The sequence below is a fragment of the Motacilla alba genome, chromosome 1A (assembly GCF_015832195.1).
Source record: "Motacilla alba alba isolate MOTALB_02 chromosome 1A, Motacilla_alba_V1.0_pri, whole genome shotgun sequence".
NCBI classification, from domain to species: Eukaryota; Metazoa; Chordata; class Aves; order Passeriformes; family Motacillidae; genus Motacilla; species Motacilla alba.
The window spans coordinates 67079520-67098792 of NC_052031.1; the positions used below are offsets into that span (position 1 = coordinate 67079520).

Sequence of the window (19273 nt, forward strand, 5' to 3'; positions counted from 1 at the left end):
GAGGCTACAGAGTTGTGCCTGCACCAATGCCCACAGTAGAGAAGACTGAATAATCATTCATGGATTACAGTTTGGGTTCTCTGTGCCCACAGAAGAAATGCCTCCTCAGCAACAACTGTGTATTCCTAAACTGAAGGAAACTGGCACTTCAGCAGCAGATGCTAATAAAAATATACATAAAAATCCTTTCAATCATTTATTCTAGTTGATTTAAAACCTCATGTGTTTTCTGCCAAGTGTAAAAACATTTTCGAGTCATACAAACTAAATATATAGCCCATGGTGCAATAAAATGAAATCAGCACATAGGAGGGATTATCCATTTTTATTTTCTTTAGAAATGGATCAATGAAATCACTGTGCTCCAGGAACACACTTAAAAAAATTACACCAGGTAGCATTTCCTTTAACAAATTTTCACATTGCTTATAATTATGCAGACTGGATCTGGGATAATAGAAAGATGAATCCAGTGTCACCCCAGAGTTCTGTGACAGCCAAGTACATTCACAAACCCACCCCCCTCACCCCCCCAATTCCTCCAACACCTGCGGAATCCCACTTCTACATCTAGCTAAAAATATTCTTGTCAAAATAGAAAAAGATTTTCCTACAAAAATTTTGGGGGAAGTCATGACACTTCATCTAAATTGCTTTGCAGACAGCTAAGTAGGGTGATCAGTCTTCCCGAAAAGCTCTTTTTTCCAAGATTTCAGCCGGATTTTGATGTTCCTAAAAATAGTCCAACATTGCCACCATGTGGTCAGGGACGGGCGCGCTCCCCGGGACAGCTGCGCAGGACGGCTCAGGGAAAAGCAGGGACGAACACCTCGGCAATGAGCGACCACGCTGCAAGTGGAAAAGGAAACTGGATCCTGAGAACTGAGTCCTTATGCCGGGAAACCAACTCGTAAGTATGGACCAGGGTAAGGAAAATAATTTAAGCTATTTTGTGGTGAATTCTTCAGCGTTGTGACGCTCCCCTCGCTAAAGGCACAATCCATTTCTGCTCGCTTTTTTTCTCAGTACAGCACGTATTTGCCAACAAGGAAAAAATCTAAGCGTATGCAAAATGCCTAAGACCATTCATTTCTTCAAATATAATCATACTTGAAAATGTCAACATCTTCTTCCTGGAGTTCAGGAAGCTGTGGAAATTGATTGAAGAGATGATCTTTCACAAAGGCTTCTTCATCGCCGCCTTCCTCACACTGAAGAGATATGCCTCATAAATAATGTTCAGGAAGTTGTCATCATTCTGAAAAACAAAACAGGCACTTGTTGGCAGGACAACTGGAGTAAAGAGATTAAAAGGTTTATTGCATTTTACAGACCTGACACTTTTTAGTCTCTTTTAAAAAAGAGAGCAACAGCAAAGCCCTTTCCTTCACTGAAGATCTGTTCTATTTCCCATTACTGCAACTCAGTAAGGAGCAAGGAGTACACAGCAAGAAGATTTTCTAAACTCACAGTGCATTTAAATGGAGTTATTGTTGCATAATAACTCAGTGACAATACTGAAGTTACAACCCTGCTATTTCTCTTCTTTGCCCTCCTTTATCTAGGGACTTCCTTAAGTTGTGTCCTCTATCAGGTCAGGGATGGTTCCAAGCATGTCTGAAGGAATAATGAAACACTCTGGATTGTGATCCTACACCAAAATCCTACACGGGAAAATCCTTGCATCTTGTTCAGCTCTTATAGGCTTAATGCTCCCTAAGGGATGCTGCTCCTTTTGCTGTGACGCTTAACTTTTTCCTTCTGGAGAACATTTTGCAAGAATGAGTCAGCCCACATTAAGAAAGAATGTTATAAGCAGCTCACATAAACATATGAGGATAATTACAATCAAGATAATATTTAAGGAAAATTAGGTGCATCCAAGATTGTAGTTTTATATAATGGAAAATGACAGCTGACAAATTGGCAGTGAATAATTTCAAGGTAACTCAGTTAATCCTAACTACCCCCAAGAACAGCAGGGTTAAATATATATTTTACAAGTACAAAGTTACAGAGGGTAAACCCCAATTTTCCTTGGCTAGTTTTTCTTCTTTAACTTCATGTATAGTTTCAATAGTATCCAGACACCCCAAGTATATAAAGACAAGATAATGTGATATTTTTTTAATCCCAAAATAAAAGTACAGGGAAAAATGAGAAAGCCCTCCAGCTTGTTAAAGGTAGTATTTATTTTCTGAATTTGTAACTTAAATGACATTTTAAGTAACTTACAATAATGAGTTTCAATTTTATTCCAAAGCCATACAGGCACATAGTTTTGACCTACAAACTGGTCGTGTTTCTCTGCCCCCTGTGTTCTGCAGGTTTTCAGTTATGTAATCTCTCCTCAACTTCAACTCTTCAGATATTAAGCAAGTTAAGGAAAAAAAAAAAATTATGCATCATGCCAAAGCAGTAAACAATCATCTCATACATAACATTGTTAATGCTTTGTCACAATTAAACCTGAAAAACTTCAGCAAAATGAATTTTATTCAATGTAATTCTCTATTTCAAATGCTAAACTGAATTAACATACATTCATGTTATCTAGCCCATATTTTAAAATTGCTCACACTCATCCTGCAATTTTAATCTCCCATCTGAATTCCTCTTACTGCTAACACACATCTCTGAAATATTTGGCAGCTAGGATAATCACCCATTATTTATCCTTGGCTAAAAATATAATAGATGTCTCTCTGGCTCAGAGGCTGACCTTACAATGCTTTCAGTCATCTTTGTTCTTTTCCACCACATTTATTACCTTTCCTGAACCCCAAACCAGATGCATTAATCAAAATGCAGTTGGGCCAGCAGCGTGCAAGGAGAACCTATCGCATCACCCTGGCACAAGCAGCCCAACTTCCAACATTTATTTAATTTCGTTTTGCCTTTTGACAGACACAACAAATACAGGGTGCTTGCATCAAAGCGGGCAGCAGGATTTTAAGCCAAGTGGGAGAACTGCTGGCACCGTACCTGGATGAGGTGTAGAAGCGTTTCCTGCAGCTGCAGCTTGGTGATGGAGGTGCTGCTGGCCACGGCCGCCTCCGGGGCTGGCAGGGGCAGGAGCAGGCTGGCAGAGCCGGCAGCGGGCTCGGGGTTTGCCGCTGCCAAGCGCCCGCTCTCAGCAGCTTTGGGTGGAGCAGGCGTGGGCTGGGTGAACACCATGGGGGACATCAGCAGGGTGGGGCTCACAGTGGCAGGAATGCGCTGAGGGGAGATGACCTGTCCAGATAGAAACACAGGCATCAGGTAAAGCTGTCTGCTTCGTTCTGTGGGAATGGAGCTGGTGAGAACCGCAGAGATTGGCAGTGGGCACAGCTGCTGGAGATCAATACTGGGATGTAAAACTCCAGCTCAACACCATCGACTTCCAGATGAAAAGGTCCTCCATCCAATTTGAGATTGCAGACATGGATTCAAGTGGGATAATTCTATCTGATAGGCAAATGATCTCAGGACAACATCGTTTTATTAGAGGAATCAGACTACTATTAAATATCAGCACTTAGAGAATGCAGGTGTAAAGTCTTCCACACAGGGACAGCAAGTCATGAAGTTTAATCTTTGAGAACATGAGACGTGCAAATATCACTGTTAAAGACTAACCCCTGTACCTCGTTATAACTTTCAAATAAATAAATAAACATATGTGTGTATTTTACCTTCTCATTTTACTTAAGGAGAGAGAAAACAAAACCACAGATTCAGTGATTTAGCTGACGATGCATATTGAGCTCATGGCACTGCCAGAAACAGAACAGACCCACAACCAGCCCACCCTTGACAGAATCTAATTAGCCCTCGAAGAGAACCTTGGTGCTGCAGCAGTACCCTCAGTATCCTAACCACGCTAATTTCACCTTCAAATTTCACAGTGAATCTTGGAACTGTAAAACATGCCTGATTAGCAAATACTATTGGATATAATATTAGCAAATACTATCACACGTAATATACAATATAGTAGAAAGTTAATTCATTCAGCTTGCAGACATCAGATCTCTCTCCAGGTAATTCCAGCAATAAATCTTATCCTGATCAGCCATCTTCTTGCCATTCAAGTAGCCAATCCTTTTAAAGTACATACAAAGGAATTGATACAAGCTCACCAAAGCTCCTCCCTTTTGCACTATTTAATTGCTACCATATTAAGGTGAAAGGCTACTGAATCACTTCACTCTGTGTCCTGGATTACATTTCAATTTTAAAGAAAAATTAAGGTTAAGAAAATAGAACTGAGGTTGATCTCCTAGGTATGCAAAAACACACAGATTAGCATTAAAGAACACATTTTTGTGGCCTGTTTCTCTCCTAGTCAATACTGTTCTACCCAAGACATTTCTGAACAATATTTGTGAGACCATGATATAAAGAGAAATAGAAACAAAGAGAAATAGAAACAAAGTGGACTGAGATTTCGTGCTGTTTTATGGAAAATTTAAGGAGGCAGAAAGACTAGGGGTCAGGAAAGAAAGCATGCAACATACACCTAATACAAAACTCTCGTTTTTTTCCTCCCAATATTTACCCAGTTAGGTAAATATTGTGTCTGTTTCCCAAACACAGAGTACTACAAAACTCTAGACTACAGCCTTCTTCCAACCCTACAGTATGTAATCAAAACAGCAATGGCCAGGTCCATGTTCCAAGCCTCTGACCGAGCAGAGGTATTACAAACTGACTGAAGCTTTGCACACCTATGCTTGAAAAACACCACTTATTTTAGAAGAAAACTAATGTGAGTCCAAAGTGACATCCCTCTGTAGAGTGAGACCTTCAGACTCTGCACGGATCTTGTCCTGCCTGTGGAACACCAACCACCCCCAGATACTCATCCCAATGCTTCTGCTTTACTCATCCACGCTGCTGCAGCAACCTCTCTTCAATTTACCTCCAGCAAAATTGGCAGGGCTTGCTTAAACAAGATGATTCTTCCTAATGGGATTTCAGGAATGCATATACAAAACTGCTCTACAAGGGCAGAAACCTCCTGCAACGGGAAGGTTGGGAGCAGCTGGAGGAGATACAGTGTCCCACTAACAGAGCTTAATCTACAGCAGACTCTGTCAGCCCCAGATAACACAGCCTTCCAAACCCAAAGACGTTTTGCCCAAGGCATACAAACAAAACCTGAGACAAACTGTGCCTTTAATAATACACAGCTCCTCCTGACAAGCACATGTTGTGGTTTAAAAGACTCATGAAGAATGCTTTGTCTTCTCTGGATAGCGAGGTCTGTTAGGTAGGACATGCCAAACATATGGAAACTATATGGGATGAGCAATATTGCCATCTGCTGGTGACACAGCCAACATCTACAGGGTCGTGCAGAACATCAAATACTGTGTCAGAAGAAGAAGGGAGAGTGCATGTGTCTTTTTTCAGTGCAGAGGATTTATGTCTGTCCTCAATGTTAGAATGTATTTTTGCTAACAGCTCAAGCTCAAAGCTTTTGCCATTGAACAAACCTTTACAGAAAAAGCATGGATTGTTTGGGTTTGTTTTCAAAATAAAGCAACGTTTTTATTTGAGATGGAGCTCAGATCACCTTGAGTCACTGGGACAACTGACACCCACCAGAAAACAGGATGCTGATCTTGGCATTACCAGTGCAATTCCTGTAACACCACGTTTTTTCAGAAGGCACTGTAAATGCTCTGTAAGGACACTACAGCCTTTGGACCAATCTTTTAGCTTTGAGTAACTTCTCACCAGTTGTAACAGCCCTTCCAAAATTCTGTTCATCAACCTCTTACCCACAGAAACGGAGCTGCTTCTTCATCCATTATCTCCAGCTGTCAGGTCAACACTTAAATCTCTGAGTCACTAATAACAGAGTAGGAGTCTGCCATCAGCTGTGCAGCAATGAAGAAAGAACAAGAAAAAATGTGCAGAATAACTGGTGCAGTATCTAACACCCTTCCCCTGAAGCCCAAATGCTCACTAAGATATCAGATTGGTGCTCTGTGTGGCTGTTGGCAGCTGGATGACACCACAGCTGGCAGATTCACGTAACACCACGAACCAAGGAGTGCCCTGGGTCTCCTGCAATGCAAACTGGCACCTTCTGTGGCTTCCTGTGTGAACAGACTCCCAGGTGGAGCAAGTGCTCCTCTGGAACATCAGCACCCAGCGTGTGCTGTGGACCTAAACAGGTTTCAGAGGCGTTGCTTAAAACTGAGAACATAATTCTAAGAATGGTTCAGGAATTTTAAAGGCAGTTAATTAAAACACAGCTGGCTACACTGCTAACATTGCTTTGTCTTTCAAGTTTAATTTAGAATATTTTAATTGATGTTTAGCTACAGAAGCTGAAATTACTTTTTGAAACAAGTTTAATGCACTTATTTGCATTATACAATTGCTGAAACTGCAGTCAGGACAACAGAGAAGCAGTGCTGTGATGCTCACACCATGGCCACTGGGGTTTCATGCACATACTCAGAAGATGTAACATTATGTAAAAAATATATTCTTGATGGAAAAAATGCTGCAAGAAATGCAAAAAATGAGCTGCAAGATATGTGGTCTTCTGAAGAAATGATAAATTTGTGTCTGGGTTATTGTAAGCACTTTTAAAGCCATAATTCTGATTAGCATAAACACTTAAGCATGCATGTACCTATAATCAGGATAACACATGCCAAACACTAAACATATTCCTAAAAGCCCATTGTAGATTAATGCTTTCTTATTGTCTCTTAAGCACATGTTACTCACTGTCTGCATAAGGAATATATCACAAAACAGGGCTGGCACCACACCAGGCTGAATGCTTCCAAGTATTATTCTCTGGCTTTTGCTTTTTTTCCTTTTTTTTTTTTTTTTCTCTTTTCCCATTTTTTTTTTGGTAGCTGGTCTCTTCCTTTTCATGTGGGAGATCACAGTTCTTGTACCATATGGAGATGCAGCAGAAGCCAATTTAAACTTGGACTTGTAATGTGTCAGTTGTGGAAAGGACTATTGCTTACATTTTCTTAGTGCTGCTGATGGATTTAGGGTGTTCCTTTAATCTGATTTTCCCAACAACAGACATTGCTCAGATATCTCTCTATTCCTGTCAGACTTTTGCTTTTTCTGTATGCTGAAGCGTAGTAGGAGAGGCAATACCAAAAGACAAATAATTACAGAGAGCAAACCTTTTGCTGCACTTGTTGTCAGAATCTGCTTTGATCAATTTTGCATGAGCATGTGCAGATATATTTGTGCCAATTCAATTTCACTCAAATATCTACTCTGCAGGCATGGCAGCACTTGAAGCCTCTGGTCTACCGCAAGGATAATATTATAAAAAGATTAATGTTGGTTTTAAAAGTTGGTTTTTATCTTCCAGGTTGTTTTTCAAAAGCAGGCATGTTTGGTGTGGCTAATTCATGGCTTCCAAAGGAACAGAGTTCTTCCTTCATTTTTAGCCTCCCTGCTTTTGCTTTTGTGGCAATCTGCTGCACGTGAAAGAGGCCACTCCTCCCAGAATGCACAGCTTCAGGTGTCCTAAGCCATCATTAGTGACACTTTTGTTATCATTTTTAGTCTATGCATTAAATCTCCAAATGTGAGGCATCTAATATTGTGTTGAGAGCAGCTGTGGCAGCCTGGGAAGCCACTCCTCGACAGCCTCAGTCTCCTTGTTCTGCTCACAGCCCTGCAAAGGAAGACTGAGAATCTCAGTTACTGCTTTTTTTTTTTTTTTTTTTTTTTTTAGGGAAACTTGCAGCAATAATCACAGTGAAGGAGTCTTGTTCCAGAGAAGACTTTTCTTTTCTCACAAGCTGCTCTTCTATCCATACTCAAGCAGTCAAACTGTTGCAATTGCCTTAGACCAGACCTCAGGAATTGCCCTTCCATACTGCAACTAATACTGGCACCACTGTCTTTTTCACATATACAAAATAAAGTCATTTGCCATAGGGGCGTCTGTAGGGATTTTTCATCTGAAAAATATATCAGCATATTTCCTTATTTTTTATTCATGCATACTGACTTACAATGTAGAGCCTGGACTTGCCTCGTTTCACTTTTACCTTCATTATGTCCTCCCTCATGCTATCAGTACATGTACCGGTGAATCACACAATTTCTTACATTTAGAGCAGGCAAGTTCCATTCCAAGTGAAAACAAATCAATTTGTTTGACTTTGGATCCTCCTTTTATTCTTTAGCTCTCCACCGGAAAGTCAAAGTTACCATCTGCAAGCAACTGATTCTGAATAATTTCAATGACTAATCCCCAAAAAACTCTTTCATACAGATTCAAATCCTACTGCATTAATTAAAAGAACAAAAATAATGATGGCTATTTGCTGTATCAAATTAATATTCCTCCCACCTCTCTCATGGAATTAGAAAACTTGACCTGTCACAAACTTAGTGACAGATGTGGCTCGTTTATTATTAAATGACTCTTTCAGCCTCTTAGTGTATAGAAGATCTTTCTAGGATGTTGAAATACCCTGTAGTCTTTCAATCAGGTTTTGACAGAATTAGAAAAATAGAATAAATGAGAAAAACAGAATAAAAGAGAAATACAAGAATAAAATAGTCACGATAGAAAAGCAACTTTTCAACTTTGCACTGGAAAGGGGAACACTTGGCATCAGTAACTTCTAGACTCCCATATAAATCAGACTCCAGTACCCCACAGCCTATCCTAAAAAGGAAGCTGAAAAGGGTTTAGATGCATTCTCAAGACAGGACATGTAAAGACATTCTAGTGTAGAAAATCCTACAGAAAATGAAGTTGTTAAAGACAGTAGTTGTTTTAGATGGGACATTTTGTAATGGCACATGTTGCTTTTCTGAAGAACATAAAAATATACTCATCAGAGAGATACAGTCTCTTAACATCTCCTGAATTTTTTAAGACACCAGTCTGACTTCTAGGATCAAATAAACAGAATTTTTTGATGTCATTCAGGCACGAGACCTTTTTTCAAAACAGTACACAGCAAATTAAAGAAAAATAGCTAACGAATATCTAGAAGTAGCAGGTGTGGTACAAGATAACTAACTGACCAATATAAAAATACTTCTAAAATCTGCTGTTAGAAACAAGGGACCTTTCAAGTATCTTTAGCAAATGGCATACAAAAGAATGCACATCTACACAGAGAAAGCTATGACTAATTTTGCAGAAAATAATTATTAAACCCAAAATATTACACTCAGTAGCAAGCAATTACATGTAACTGCCCAAGTATGGCAAGTGAAAACTAGGTGACTTTTCAAAGGGGCCCTGGGACAAACCAGCACTGCAGTATTTCTGGTCATCATTGATATGTAAGAGATGTGGCCTTCAGGATTTACAATATCACATTTGGTAAATCAGAACTTACTCAATGTTGGGAAAATATCACCTGCAAAATGAATCGTGTGCAACATGCAGCAGGACCACGAAGCCAAGTCTAACCTCAGAAAACACCAAGTTTAAAAGACTGCAGGATTTGTATTTATTTATGATGAAGTTCCCCATTTACCTGGAAGAAACTGCTCTGTTTTCTGACCTCAGAAAACACCAAGTTTAAAAGACTGATGGATTTGTATTTATTTATGATAAAGAAGTTCCCCATTTACCTGGAAGAGAGTGCTCTGTTTTCTGACCTCAGAAAACACCAAGTTTAAAAGATTGCAGGATTAGTATTTATTTATGATGAAGTTCCCCATTTACCTGGAAGAGAGTGCTCTGTTTTTCTGTGCCTGGAGCTTTTTCTATCCAGGAATCCAGTGGTTTCAGGGTGTTGGTGTTCTGGGTGACAACTGGGAACTTAGCTGCCAACGTTGGTCTGCTGGACACGTGGAGCTGCTGTTCTTGTTGCACTATCTGGAGTTTTTTCAATAATTCTTGAGGTGAAATCACCCCAGAATTGGCTGCTTGATTGCCAGAGAGAGGAAGCGGCTGTCTGGGAAGTTTGGATTGCTCTTTACCAAGTGTCTGAGCCTCTAAAGTCTGGCCTGGTAGGGACCCATTGAAATACACCAGAGGGGGCTGGCTCATGTTATTTACCGGCGCTGCCGGGGCTCCAACAGGAGCAGCAGTCCTGCTGAACACGGAGGCTGTCGAGTTCACAGGTCCTGTGGCACTGGGCTCCATTTTAGCCACCGACCCAGGCTGACTTTGCAGCTTCTGCAGCAGGCTCTGGGTGCCAGCAGCGTCCTGAGCTCCGTGAGGCGCGGCGATGCCGTGGGAAGCCACGGGCTGGAAGAGGCCCGTGAAAGTCTCCCCCACGGCGGGGACGCTGCCATTTTCACAGAGGCGGCTCTCGGGGAACTCGGCGAGCGGCTGGAGCTCCGTGCCCCGCACCATCAGCTTCTGGATGGCGGGGCACAGCTGCTTCTCGGCGCCGGGGGAGTGCCTGCCGGGCTCCTCGTAGGACAGCGAGCGCACCACACCCTGCCGGACGGGGAGGCTCTCCTGGTGCTGCTTACCGAGTGCTTCTGAGCCTTCCGCCTTGTCCTGTTTGCCAAACAGCGCTGTCAGAGATAAGTGCTGGGGCTCAGCATCCGCGTTCTGCGAGGGGACAGAGGAAAGGAGTTACATGAAGTGGTGACAATATTTAGCCAGCAGAATTCAATGAAAAGCTGAGAAAGCTGCTATGCTCTTTTTTTTTTTCCCCCATGAGGATTTTTAATAGTTTTGTCACATAGGAAGGGCAAGAAGACTGTTGTCAAGCTGCTAATGTGGGAGAAAATCAGCGAATCTGAGACTGAGCAGTGGCTTTGCTTTAAATAACATGAAAGAGCATCTTCTTTTACAGCCATCAGTACAATATTAGTACGAGACAGAAATCTGCCTGTGTATGAAGTAGAGCCACTTCTTGTGCATCTGCTGGTCACAGCTGAATTCAATTTTTAGGATTTTGCACTGTGATTTGGCTTGAAGATATACCAAGATACTTTTCTTTATTTCAATGACTTCCCCTGGGGAGGACACACACACACACACACACACACACACACACAAAAAGCCACAAAACCCCTCAAAAAGTGTGGTCCAGCAATTAACTAGATCAGCTTGTGATCAAAACAGCCCCTGAAATTTGAAAGACCAATATTTCTTTGTTGCATCAGCACAGGATGTCTGTAGTTTATGTGTTTCCACATCACACAGTGAGGGTTAGGGAGCTTTTACAAACCAGATTAGTTGTGCTTTAAAATCATTCCTTACAGTGGTTCCGTCTCAAATTCTTGCAGTGACCTCAAATCAATGTTCCTGTTACTCAGCGCAGCAGCAGCAGTCAGAAAACACCACAGATTTTTACCTTGCTCTGCTGGGAGATTCGCTGCTGCTGATTCTCACTCGGCTTCACTGGAATGGGTTTGATTAGGTTGGGATTGTTATAGATTGCAGAGGAACTGGTTATTTGTTTTGGCTCTGAGCAGGTCTTACACTGCAACAAAAAAAAAAGATTTCTTAGTATGTGTGACAATGTATTTTCGCCTAGTTCCCAACCACAGTAAAATACAGACATAAGCAGGTATTCAATAACCAAAAATACTAACTACAGCACTGATGATGAAGTATTATGCTATTAGAAGAACTGTAGCAACTGCAACCTGATTTTCTAAAACCACAAGACATATGTAAAACTGAACACTTGATTCCAAGATTTCCCTAGTATGAGACTTCCCTCTAATTTAAATCTCAGTTCTCTTCTTGGCCTTTTGCTTTTCCTGCACTTCAAAAACAAAAAATACCTTTTAAAAGCACCTTAAAAACCAAGCAACAAACATGCTTTTCCTGCATCCAACAGGCAGCTAGAAGTAGTTTAGATCCATGAAGGATTAATGTGCCCATAAAGATAATTTAAAATGCTTTTGTCAAAAGGTAGAATAATAACTCTTAGGTCTTTTACATAAATCTTCACATGGTAGGAACTTGCAGGATGCATATACATGTACAGAAAAGCAATTAAAGATTGAATCTACTTGTAGAATCAGTAGAATTTCTTGTTATGAAAAAGATGGTCAGAGACAGATTACTAAAAGTGATCAGGGACAAAAAATGTCATGTGGAGCTAGAAGGGTGTGACATAATTCAGAAAAAGCCACATAAAATGCTCCATGAAAGAGAAATAGTAAATGGAAAAGGAAAACGTGAATAAGATGCTATATATAAGAATATAGTCAATGAAACTAAAAAAGCATTGGGTATACATGGAACACTACTGTCAGTAGAAAAGAAGACAGTCTCTTTGAAGTCACTGTCACTTGATACAGTTGAAACCAAGAAACTGGAAAGATTTTTAAAAGAATTATTTAACAAGAAGTTAATTCTATTAATTCTTCTATTAATTCCAACCCCACTCTCAAATATACAAAGCTGATCACTTAACCCATTTCTGACAATAAACAAATAAACAAAGACATGCTGGTTCCAGGGCTGCCCAGTAAACCAGAACTGGAGCTTTTGTGGGGACTTAAGAGGCTTTAGTAGGTCCTCAGCACTTTCAGTTGTTTGTCAGATTGGACAGGTCCTACATGGACCAAAACTGCACTTCAGTAAGATTAAATAGCTTTTTTTGTTTTCCCCAAACAGCTCTCTTTCTAATGGCTCTGCCTTTTCTTCAATGTATCTTCTTCTCGTTGCTACTTTTCAGCCCAACCTTTTGGGCAAAACCACATAAACTTCTTCTTTAACACCATGGATAACATCCTCTTGAATATTTCCCAGTGAGTTCTGCAGAATTTAAATAATACCCTCATTTCCTCAGGATATTTTAATAGGCTGAATTCCTCAGAAAACTTAAGTACCTTAGATTCCACTGTCATACCCTGCATAATCACAGAACTAAGCCTATAAAAATGAGGTGAGAAGCAGTAGTGTTTAACAGAGTCATCACTATATGAGCATATTTTAGACCAAATTCCTCAGCCAAATGAGCATCAGTACACACAAGAATGACCTTGACCTGACTTGGTATCATTGCTGTGACTTGATAACAAGGCTAGTAGGTTGCTATCAAACACAGAAGCACATGGAAGAGAAAAGAAGCCTGTGGTGATTCCAGAGGCATCTGTAACTATTGGAGCTCAGAATTTAAAGCCATTTTGGCAGATGGGGAGCACAGCCTTGCTGAGGAGTAAGTCAGGAGCACTGGCATGGCATTTTAAGCAACTGTCAGGTAGCCAGGTAAAGAAGATATCAGGTGCTATTATCTACAAACAGCAAAAAGCAGCATGAAAGAAATCCCACCGTTCTCTTTAGTGACAGAACCAGAGAACATCTGGCAATTCCTAAGCCTTGCCTCACAGGTCTGTCCTTTAGTCAGGTGTCCTATTCAAAGCTCTGACGCTACAAAAGATTGCTAAGTAATCAAAAGGTTCTCAGATCAAGTCAAAGAAAGCCTCAGCAACACTGGAGCAAAACTAGACACATATGGTCCATGTGGATGAAAAAGTGCAAGAAAACCACTGGGGAGTTTTGGCAAGCTTGGTAGAGTCAGAGATACTGGAAGCAAACAACTGCTCTGTGCTGTGAGATTCATACTCCACCTGCACAATCTGAAGCTGGAAATGCTAAATGCTGGGAGAAGAACTGTGCAGCACAGAGTTCAACCCAGAGCTTGTGCTGCAGTACAAGACAAGGCACAATGGTTACGGAGAAACCCATTTTGTCATGCTATGTTCTGTACCCTTGCAACTCTTCAACTGCTTTTCTCCCTGGCTGTCAGTGAGGAAAGCTTTTTCGTACCAGAGGTCAAGAGAAGGCAAGTGAATAAGAAGCACATTTTAAAAAAATAACTCAGTGGTTTGGCATCTTAAAGCACCATCAATTAAAAAAGGAAGGGGAAGCTGTGTATTCTATTTTGCATGTAATGTAAGCTCCAAATGTATAACATAATTTGGGAATAAGGGACTTCAAAATTAGTTGCACTCTTAAAAATTGAGTAAAAGTCCTCAAAATTTTGAAAATTGATGCTCTTATTCTACAGCTTCCAACACTTTAGAACACTCTTCACTGAATAAACACAGAATTCAAAAAAGAGAGCAACATATTTCATAACTAATTTCAGCACATCAGACTGTAAGTAATAAAACATAACAGTGACAAGAAAGTAGATGTCATAAACCAGTCAAAAAGCATGACTGCTCTGAAACATATTGACAGTAAACAGAAAAATGGTTGTCATTGCCTTTATTTATCACACTCTTTAGAAATTTATACTACTAGCAATACAAGAAATCATACACATCCTGTTCATAAGAGGTCAGGCATTCCTAGCACTCATGTCCCAGATGAGGATGAAGTTTTTATGTTATTTTTTATGTCCTTGGCAATCCCTTAAATGCAGAAAGATTAAAGATAAAGTAAGAAGCGAATCTGCAAAAGATTCTAAAGGGAAAAGAGTCCAATAAGCTATTATTTAAACAACAGAATTTCCTCTCCTTTGTCTTGATTTCTGTGTGCTAATGCAGAAATGGAAGGTAACATCTTTTAGATTTATCACCCTCTTTTCACAGAATCTGAAGACAGCCTAATATTTCCCAGTTTTCCATTTGCAGCATTTTAAGGTTATCTAATCAAAACCTCATAAAACATTTCAGAACATCTCAAATCATATTCTCTGATGCCAAGATTAGATAGTGATTCAGTATTAAAAGATGGGAAAAATATCAAAAGGTTTTGGAAGTGTTTGTCCACTATAATACATTAAATCTCTACTACAGAAAATACCAAGGCCCCAAGCTTCAACAGAAACTATACACAATAAAAAAGGCTCCATTTCATCCGAGCTCCAACAGTTTGCCATCATCTTTCTGAGGATTTTATTAGTAGCTACATTTCAGAAAAAAATAAACACAAGAAATGTAAGGAGATAAAAAGTTAAGATATATGCACCTTTCCAGACTCTTATGGAACACTTAAGAGCTCTATTATTGCATGACAGCACATAAGCAATACAGGAAACAGCAGCAGGAACCTGCAGGCTCTGTAACCATTTGCAGCTTATATATGGATAGTTAAAATTATTAGATTTTTATTCCCCAAAGTAAAACGTTTTTGATTGCTCAATAATAGAGAACATTATTAGTCCATTAGTTACTTCTTTATTTAGAAGCCTCAGAAGACCAAAGCAGCACACGGGCTGAAATCATACTACATTTCAACCTTTTCATTTCCTTCCATTAGTGCCTGAAAGGAGCTAACAACCACAATTAAAAGCAGTAACTTCACTGTCAAAAGTCTCCTGAACCAAGTCCTTTGTACAAACCACAGAAACTATCACCAGGTAAACACTTCAGCCAGAAAGAGGGCACAGCTTGCAGGTGCTCCTCAACAGGCACAAGCTCTAAGGGTCAGAATGAAAGGTAATTTATACTTGCTCTGAGCCTCTACTATTCAACAAATAATCAACCATATCCACATTCTCCTGCCAGAAATTGTTATTGACAGCATTAATTTGTTTGAATTTTTAGCAAATTATGTCAAAATTTTAGCAAATGACATAATTTTAGCAAATTATGTCAAAATTTTTTTACCAGCTACTTCTCCACAAAATGAGAGAGCACATTGTCCAAAATCACTTTGACTAGAACTATTCAAAACCCAAAATCAAACCCTTTTATGTTTCATAATGTAAAGTGGGAGCAAGTCTCACCTTGGTGTACTCATCTTTGGCCTTGGTAAGCATCCTTAAGATATCCACTTCTTTGTTATTAGCAGAATTCATGATCATGGGGGACACCCCTGTTCCTGTGCCCTGCTGTGCTTTGAATTGTTCCTGCTGAGTTAGGCTGAAAGGTGGAGGATATATGAGAAGAAAAGTACAAATAAAAAATAAAAACTTAACCACAATTACTGTACAATACTTAATTGAAGCTCAAATATTTGTCTTTCCCCGTCTACATTAAAATGTGCCGTAAAAAACATCACTATTAAAAGATCTCTATAAAATCATAACTTGACATAAGATTAATTTTCTCCAAGCTACACTACACTAGACCATAGAATAAAATTTCCATAACTGAGTCACAATTTCTGTACTCAGAAGGAGCAGGGAATTTATAGTGTTATTCAGTTCTGCTGGTGGTGGAGGATGGCAAACACACACACAAATCAGGCATTAAGTACTAGCAAATGACCAATTTCCTGCCCCAGCTGTTTTATTATTATTGTAGAATGCTGAGAATTAAAACACGCAGCCAATTGGCTGAGCAACAGGGTATTTTTTATCTATATGAAATACTGCTATTATAAACCACTACACATGGTTTACATTTGCATGAATTCTCTGAAAACTAGGTTTTATTGTAGTAAATTACCAGTTTGAGAGCACCTAATCACCACCAACTGAAACTTGAGCTAGTTAACTAAAATGAGCTGTCAAAAACCTGGGTTTCCTAGGGTTCATTGTTTATTTCTGTAAATTCATCCCCATCAATTATTTCTTGGGTCACAGCTGACTCATTTTAGAGCTGTAGGATGTACAGCAAAACCAATAAACCCCCCTGAACAAAACCCCACCACTGTCACAGTCTGCATTTCACACTGTTTTGTCACTGCAAAATGAAAAGCAGCAGGTATTACTTCAAAAAAAGGATATATGGAGGAAAGATGGGACTACCTTCCTATCCAGTATTTTATCACAAATCCTATCTGGTATGTCTAACCCTATATAGCACAGGCAGCTGGAATAGCCAATCACTGCCTGTTCCTACCCAGTCCCTTTACTACATCCTCCACATTACAGCTCTAAAAAATGTAGATTGCATATGTTGATAAAATCTGTATGACTTCAGCTCCCTTGTTCTCCAAGCAAACATGAAAACTTGCAGGAGACAGTCCTTAAAAAAAGATTCCCTGCAAACAGTGCAGCAGAATGAGCCCTGTCCATCCTGGACACGAGAAGAGAAGAGTGATACTGAAAAAAAGCTACTCATATGACAGTCTTAGGTTAAAATACAGCTGAGAACACAGTTCTGTGTGAAATCCTCACCCCTGGCTGGACTGCAAAATTAAAGTTCAACATTTATATAAACACATTTTTATGTGCAGGAAATCAATGACTTAAATTGATTGAAGTCTTGCTTTAAATGCCGAAGACAAAGTGAATTTTGTATCTATTGCTAAGAAATGAGGAAGCAGGAATTCAGCCATGATGTACAAACAGGACAAAAGCCACAGAAATTGTATTAGTACAGCATGCCCTCATGATATCCTGCACTTACCTTGATATAAGGAAAAAAAAGAAAGGTAACAATAGTAAAAAATAAAATCTTCCCAAATTGAAAGATATATTAAACCCTCAAAGAATACAATTCTTCAAAATAGGTCTCTGAATCATCAGGAAATAAATCATATCAACTGGTACACTCTGATGTAGCTGGAGAGCTGCACTACAAATTAGGAAAAATTACTGCAATACAGTGACTTATTTATGATTTTATGAAATGCAGGCTTGACACTTGGCAATAAAGTTCGTAAGTTTAAAGTAGAAAGGTATAATAATCCTAAAAACATAAAATGTGCATATATGTACCAAAAACCATACAGTAAAAAAGCACAGAAGTCTTGTTTACCCATAACTTACTTTTTCATGAGCTCTGCAATTCTTTGGCATTCTTCCTTATCATAAAACCAAATCCCGTATATGGACACTGTAAATGCACATCAAACACAAACTATGAGCATCTTCTCAAACAGCAATTCTTCCTGGTAGATATTAAATGACCTGTAAATTAATCTTAAAATTTATTTTCATCTTCTGTTTTCTCCATCTAGAAACACAAAGTGACACCTCAGATCCTGTAAAATCAAAAAAGATCAAAGGCACATCTCTAAGCATTTAAATTACAAGCTCTTAAATATTCAATTAAGGCAAAGGTATTTGATCCTTTTCTTCAGAACACTAAACCAGTGGGGTTTATTCTTTAAAATCTTTTTCTCTGTCCTTTACTTCAGTTGTCATATCCATTTGACTCCACTAGCAGCGTGCTGCAGGGAGCATTGCATGCATATGGAAGTAGGAAAATCTGTTCAGTTTTCAAACAATGTTCAGGTCTATTTTACAGAGCATCAGAGCTGGGAGGAGTAGGATGAACATCTCTACCTCCCTGCTGTAATTCTACTCACTGTTTTCTACAGGAGATCCTGGGTTTCCTCCTCCTTCCCTCCCTACCCTACTGCAGCCAAGAGTTGTCTCTTGACCTTACCAGGAATTGGCAGTTCCTACCTTGTCTTCCAACACGGTGGTGGCTGCATTTCATTTGAAAATGCATTTCATTTGAAATGGGTTGAGCACCTGTTCAAAAACAATTGCAACACTGACCCTGATGATGTAATAATTCCCAATATTAGGAGAGTCCAAAAGCAATAACTCCTTCAATTCCACAGAGCCAAACCTGGGGCATATGAAGTGTACCTTGGCTTTGTTAATGTTTGGAAAGAAAATTAATGTACAGCTGCAAGAAATGAGTATATTATTTTCTCCATCCCCCCCAAATTTAAAGCTGTGTGTTGTCTTCTATAGAACTAAAAATGGTCCCAGCTGTTTAATACACAGCACATTGGCAAAAAGTCTAAAATATCTCACAAATCAGACATCCTGTAGACATACAAAGATGAACTTTTAAAATATGTACTGTCCTTTTTATGGCTATTGAGAAGTGTGATGATTTCTATTATTCACCTAAAAAAGGCAAGTAACATAATATGCACCAGTGGTTCTACAAATGTGCAATGTGAAAGCTGAACTGCACAAGTAATCTTGGGTTTTTTAACAGAAATATTAAAAGATGCATTTCAAAGCCACATTAATATTCTAGCATATTCCAATGGGTGTTCAATAATAAACTGAGGACCTGTAGAAAAGTGTGTGAACAACTCATAAGGTTCCAGAACATCGACCTGTTATTCAAAATTCCACATCCTTCTGATGAAACATACTTGAAAATTTGTCCAAATCACAAGCAACTCCATATTCTTCGATGCAACAGCACAGCAAGCAGACTGAGAATCCCAGACAAAGCAAATTTGTTTTAATCAAGATTCTTATTCTTTATAAAAGAATCTCCAGTGGAGAAGAGTATTGATGAAATTTTGGCCATCTGCTCCATCTTCCCAAATTTCTTTTATGTCTACCACAGCTGGTGGCACCATCAATTATGCAGCACAGGTTGGACAGCTTCACCTTTGGCCAACAGAACAGACATGTCACAGACTACTGATGAATATCTAATAAATCTGAAAGCTGACAGTCCCTTGGAAATGCCAAACTGCTTCTGGCCATTAGAAGCTGCAAGATGAACTGGCTTGCTTCTGCTG

The 19273-nt window shown here is 39.4% G+C and overlaps 1 protein-coding gene across 1 annotated transcript in view; it reads right to left on the reverse strand.

Annotated features, from left to right (window-relative positions):
* Nucleotides 1–306: 306 nt before the first annotated feature.
* DCP1B (decapping mRNA 1B) overlaps nt 307–19273 on the reverse strand; it is a 40302-nt gene continuing 21335 nt past the window's right edge. The window contains exons 4-9 of the mRNA XM_038153878.1: nt 17541–17607; nt 15609–15744; nt 11268–11396; nt 9677–10516; nt 2986–3234; nt 307–1258 (exon numbers count right to left, since the gene is read on the reverse strand). Coding sequence (XP_038009806.1) covers nt 1178–1258; nt 2986–3234; nt 9677–10516; nt 11268–11396; nt 15609–15744; nt 17541–17607 — 1502 coding nt within the window. The 3' untranslated portion in view covers nt 307–1177. The remainder of the gene's footprint in view (nt 1259–2985; nt 3235–9676; nt 10517–11267; nt 11397–15608; nt 15745–17540; nt 17608–19273) is intronic.